The following is a 6,429-nucleotide window of genomic DNA, read 5'->3' on the forward strand; positions in this document are numbered from 1 at the left end:
CGAATGTTCACCACGATATTTCATCGGAAAAAAAAACGAAATTCGAAATCTTTTTAATTTGATGTTTTTCACAACTCTCACTCATAATTGGCTTCGATAAATATATCGATCGCGCAAAAATTTACTGAACAGAAAAAACAGTTGAGCATATAGTGCCTCCTCCTCCTCTCCTAAGGTGGGGTTGGGAAGATAATGCCACTCCTAATAATTAAATATCCGCGTGGAATCTGTAAGTAATTTGAGTTATCAAATTTGAAAGAGACTGACAATTAGGAACATTGAATTTAAAAGTATTAAACCGACTTGTCATTTAAAACAAAATCTTCGGAATTCAAAATTGGTTGAATATGACCCGGGAATGAAATTGTAGTTTGGTATGTATTTAGTCTCCATGTCTCACTAAGACGCAATTGGTTTTAAATGTCCATTGTCAAAAAATCAAAAATCTTGCCGCAAAAAAACAATCGGAAAATTTATTTCTCTAGATATGAGTACAGCTAAAATTTATCAAAAAGCTAAACTGAATTAGAATTAATTTTCATTGACTGCATTCAATTAGCTTCGTGAATGGATTTGTAGACAATTTTGGTGGACACTGCTTGCTCCTTATTACTTCTGTAAAGGCTTCGAAATATTGAAGCACTTGTTGAGAAATTATTAGTGCACTGCTGAGTTATTCCTGGAGCCAACAAAAATATTAAGGCAAATTTATCAAAAAGTTGTGTTCGAAAATGGACATTAGCTTTTAACAATAGAGACGATGTTTTCAAATCCAGCTGCTTTTTCATTGTAGTGCATCAAATATCTGCTCATCGGCGGCTTACGGATATGTTCTGTTAAAAAATAAAGGTTAGTGGGAAGTCTTTGGTGGTCACGCAACTGTTTTTCGAGGGTTAACTCAGAGCGCCCGCTAAGTGCCCATAGAGCGCTCATTAGTTGCTAAAAAAAGTTCAAAATTTTACAAAATGGTTTTTGGCCTATTAGATTAGCTGACGTTGACTTAGTTGTGCGCAACCGAAATCTATATTCAAAAATACTTCTTGAAGCTACAAATTCCTAAAAAAATAAGAAACAGTTAAATTTTAAGTCTAAGTCTGTATTTTTAAATTGAATATGTGTAACTCCTTCTCTTGGTGGAAGCTGGCAGGTACCTTGTCTGGTAAATATAGCCAATTGTGATACAGATCAGGGAAATAAAGCTAAAAAAATGAATGTAACTAAAAAAAACGGAGTCAGGGTTTTGTATGAATTTAGATTTAGAACAACCATTTAGAACAGCAGAAATTTCTTATTTTGTCGATATTTTTCCGCCGATCTTCGCTAAACAAATATTTAACGATTATTAAAGCCAGATTTTCAAATGTGCATTGGGACAGAACAACTGAAATTGAAAATCGGTTTATATGCAAGATCTGAGTAATGGATGAGAGAACACTCTTAGCAACCAATCTGATTAATCCAGCTGTTCGAAGTAAATTCTGAAGTTTTTTTCTAATTTCTATTTCGTATTATGGACATCATCTCAAGCTTTAATTGTCTAGTCCGATGGTGTCTATGCAACAATAGCCTTAATTTGCTGGTCACTGATTGGTGTATTTTGTATTTTTGTTAGGATGTATCAAATGTACCGTCATCTTATTATGCTGAACTTAAATTATTAAACTTTAATAAAATTTCGGTAATCAATGCTTCTTTTTAGAAATGGATGATTTTTCGGCATTTCGAATGCGTAGTCCGTCTCCAATGCCCGAATTCTCAAATGGTGAAGAGGACGGTGATGAAAAGTTTGATCCAGACAATGATCCTGTTCCATATGTGGCTTTTTCATTGGAACCCTTGAAGCTGAGGAATCATTTAGATACCCCTGTTTGCAATCCGTCACCGGATCAAATCATCACTCAGCTGGCTCTACGAAGTGAGAAGCAAAGTGGAAACGTAGAGTTGGTAAACTCGAACCAAAATCAGCTTAAGTTCAAAAGCTCGGAGGTGAATTCAAAATTAAAGCGTACCTTTCGTACGATTGCCCTCAGAGTGTTAGCACACAATGCGTGGCACCTCTCCGCATTTGAGAAAACAGTTCCATTGCACTTGGTTAATTTATTACTAAACGAGTTAATTCTCATAACTGATGAAAATTTGACGATTGACCTGACAGATGCTGTATTGAAGTCATTATCAGTTACTGCAAAGATTATGTACCATTACTGGGCTTTAAACGTTCACTTAAGTAGCAGAAAACTGACAAAACCCCCGGCAGTACCCTTGAATATCCAGCCCAACATGTTGAACGATCCGAGGATTCAGTTTAGCGACCAACTTAATGCAACGCTGAAGATGATGGCGGACAAATCGGAATTAAATGCTAACCAATTAGATTTGTTCGTAGGCAATCCCGATTATCATTATGACCGGTACTTTTTGCATGGTTGTGATTCTTTGCACGAGCTAACGTCCCACTGGAGATCGGAGTTGTTTTCATTTGCGCGTGATCATGTCATTGCGTGCGTTAATTTTTCGATAGGAAAGTTGAAGTTTTTAAAATTGGAAATGACTCAAGCTAAAGTTAGATTTGAAACCGTATGCAGCCTTATGTCATGTTATGAAACCGATGCCGTGAGCGAATTCTTCAAAATTGACGTGAAAGAGTTGACGGGATTTTGTGCTGCGTTAGGAATTGATATATCGCAAATTCCCTCATCAATCACTTGTTCAGAATCGATTAGAGAAAAAATTATGCGACTTTTGAATATGAATGATTATAGAGCGATAGTTGACATTCTTTTAGAAGAAAGTTGCGCTAAAGACATCGAAAGTAAAACGAGATCTCTTGATTGGAACTCGAGATGCTGGGTGATTTCTCAGATCCCGGAAAAATCTCAGTTCAGGTTTCAAGTTGAGTGTTGCAATGCTGCGTTTGCAGCGTTGAGTGCGTCAAAACGAATTAAGACCCTGAATCCGGCAGTTGGCTCCTTTATTGCAAGTTTATCAGTTCGATCAGCTAGTGAAATTGCTTTTCTCATGATGGTTATCAATAATCACATGCAGAAATTTTGGAATCAAAGTGAAAATAAGTTTTCAAAAGTTGAACAGCGTAAAATGTTTTCTTCTTTTTTGTGTAAGATTTTAAGTTATGCAGATTCGAAAATTTCGACAAAACTTCTAGGTGATTATCAGTCTCCAATTAAGGAAATTTTGTCTGCTGAAGAAGTGAAGATTCTCGTGTCCAGTGCCAAGAACGTTTTAGCAAGCGATGTTGATGATATTGAGTCACACCTGGAGAACCCTGTCAAATCATCCGATTCCTCGCTTCTAATACCGGGAAATTTGGTTATCAAAAGAATGATCGTGTTGGAAAACGAAATCATTATGGAATCGAGCATTGAAAAAACGCGAGAACTGCTCAACGAGTATATAACGATGCCAAATGCTAGACCTATAATTGTTCACTTTGAAAGTTGGATTCCTCGAATTTGGCTTGACCGCATTAAGACAGTTAACACACATGATAGTTATTATCGATCCTTTGTGCCTTTGGCTCTCGGTAAAGGCTTCAGATTTCTAGCTCTCGGAGAGTACAGAACGTCTCACGATTGGTTCCTGAATGTTGCTCAATTAACCAATCAGGTGCTAGCAGTATTGCCTGGTCAATCGCAGCCTCTGAGCGTTGCATTTGAATGGGAAGCCTTGAACTCGAGGTTAAATGATCTTTTATACAATGACCAGAAACTGGGTGATGATTTAGTGCAAAAATGTTTAGCTATCCTATTCAATTACTTGGGGAATGGAACGCTGTTCGATATAAGAAGCGAAATTGTAGAAACCTGTACCGTAAGTTTGCTCAACTCTGGCTACTACAAAAACTTGGTTGACTTCACTCAATTTGGACTGAAAATAGTCAGAGTAGTTGCTATACTAGCGCGGTTTAAACAAAATATGGTGCTTCAAGGGGTTCCGAAGTTCGATGGGTGTAAAGAACTATTCGCTCTAACATTGGAGCTACACACGTCAAATGAAGACGATTCAAAGAAGCCTCGTCTTATAGCAGCTCCTGATGTGTCAGTTGAAAAGCCAACTTCAGTGCGTGATAACTTTTTACTGTTTTGTCTGAAACTTAAAGACAGCTTTATCATCGAGTGTCTGCTAACTTGCCTCGTTCGACTATACAACGTCTTGAATAGTGAAAATTTGGTCATTGAGCTAACGACATCCTTAATAAGCGAAGGGGGCGGTGCATGGCGGCAGCTGTTCATTGAGCACGAAAATCTGCCTAATGTAAGCAAAACTGTCGGTTCAATCCAGCGAACAATCGAACAGCTCTTGGACCATTTGCTCAATCGTAGAAGCAACGGCCTCTCTAACGTAAACTGGGTGAAAGCGTACATCGAGTTGCAAGTAGCTAAAGAAAATTACATGTCCGCTTTGAAAATGGCCCTGAAACATGGATCTGCAGTGACAAATGGTTTTACACTACCTAATAATAGCGATATCCCTGTTACAAGTTGTAACAGCTGGAAGAGAATTTGGTCGGATGAGTTGCTGGCATTAATGATTCGGTGTTGTGAAAAATTGTGCTATAATGTGTTAACAGCTGTGTTTGCGCAAATGATGTTGAATCCGCAATATTCGAAAGTGTTTAGTCTGCTAGGCAGCGATGCGCCTAGGTTAACCCGCGATGCAGGGGATCATTTGTACAAATTCATCTTTGATAAAACTATCTTGGAGTGCATCATTAATGCTCACACAACAAGAGGTGAGTTGGAAAAGGCGGAAGTTGCAATTGAGCAGATGAAAAGCGTAGACTTGAATGAGTACAACTCAAATTTAGTCAAAAACTCAGTGGCTGTAACTTACTCATACCGTGCTTGCCAATATCTCTGCAAATTATTTCCATGAAAATTGTTTCTTACTTTGCTCCAAATGTTGATGTCTGAATAAATTGTTTATTTCAGAACCGATTTTTTATTTAGCCGTGATGATGAAACAGTTTTTTGGAGAAGCCAGAAGGCTTTATCAGGTGTACGCATAAGTCTTCATTTCTAATTAGCACGATGTTTTCTGAGTTTGGGCAATCTTTGAGGCGTAATAAATATAATAGTGTTCAAATCATAAATGTTAATACTATGTTTAATTGTTCTAGAACGAATATTCAAATGATTATTATGGTAACTCTCTGCAGAGCTATTCTAATAGGAGTTTCCTACTAATGTTTAGGTTCCGTGTGCAGTTTTTATGTTTCCTTTTCAAATATTTTCTTAAGTGTTTAGGTTCGCAAGCGTCCGGTATTCTGCTAAGATGAGAAAATTTCACAAGTTCTGAGGATGGAAAATAGCACTAAGTTTCACAAGAATCAATTGAAGAATGAATGAATGAATTCGTGTTATGCATTTCTTATTTATACTTTTTATTTACATTTTTGTCCTATCAGAATTGAGTTCATTCTATTAATAGATAGTGAATATTTTATAAGTTTTATTTGAGTCTGAGTCTTCATGCTCGATAATTATTGTAAATGTGTGTTTTTATGCTAAATTTTTGCTTGACCGTTTTATTCTAGAACATTCTTCGATTTCACTTCTCGATTTCATTTTTGAAGCGTGACTTCTTGATTTTTGCGTGATCTTAATTGCTCTTATTCTGAAATTAATTCTGCTGCTAAAAAGCAATATCAAGAGCAGCAACCACAAGAGGCTGATAGACGAGTGGTGTGAATGTTTTGGTCGTGCACTCTGGAGGTCGGAGGTTCGAACTCCTCCTCAGCTGGATTTTGCATCCATATGCCCGCTCCGCCAATTCAATCGCTCCGCCAGTCGTCGGAGTGCATTTTCTCCGACGTTAGTCGGTTTATGTTTCCTTGATTTGCGGTTTTACCTCAGATGTGGTTCCGGTCTGTTATTTGTCAAGTGAACTCTCTCTCTGTCGTTTTGTGTATGATTTGTTTTTTTTTTTTTGGGGGGGGGGGTAGTGCTCAGCTGTTTTGTTCTGGTTTCAAGTTTTGCCAATCGATATAGAGTTGTCAGTGTTATCACTTAAAAAACCCAGAACATTTCAGCGTTTTGTTGAAATACTTTTTTATTTTTGGAGGAGATATCGGGGCTGAAAATTTTGTTAACATTTGATTACAATGTATTTTTGTTCACATTTATGCTCATTTTCGGTAACTTTTGCTCAATTGTTCCTTTTTAAACATTTCTTTATTTTAGTAGCACTGAAGTAACAACTTGGCTATTATACTACAGAAGATGCATGCGTTTAATAGTGCATAGGTACTGTTATTTGAGTTCGTATGTGGGCAACATATGTTTTAGCACGTGTTATTACTGAAATTTTGAATGTCAGTTTTTTGCTTTTTGTTACTCAGTTTTAAGTCTGACAGGGTCTCACTGCAGTTCTAATGAGGTAAATGAGTGTTATTATTTAATGATGGATGGT

General features: G+C 37.1%; 1 protein-coding gene across 1 annotated transcript; it reads left to right on the top strand.

Moving 5' to 3' along the window:
• Positions 1-1,702: 1,702 nt before the first annotated feature.
• Positions 1,703-4,951, top strand: LOC142336830 (integrator complex subunit 8-like). The gene has a single exon (XM_075385775.1). The coding sequence runs from the start codon at positions 1,726-1,728 to the stop codon at positions 4,891-4,893; it is 3,168 nt and encodes a 1,055-aa protein (XP_075241890.1). The 5' UTR covers positions 1,703-1,725; the 3' UTR covers positions 4,894-4,951.
• Positions 4,952-6,429: the final 1,478 nt, after the last annotated feature.

Source organism: Convolutriloba macropyga, chromosome 1 (genome assembly GCF_964194025.1).
Source record: "Convolutriloba macropyga chromosome 1, txConMacr16.3, whole genome shotgun sequence".
Lineage (NCBI taxonomy): Eukaryota > Metazoa > Xenacoelomorpha > Acoela > Convolutidae > Convolutriloba > Convolutriloba macropyga.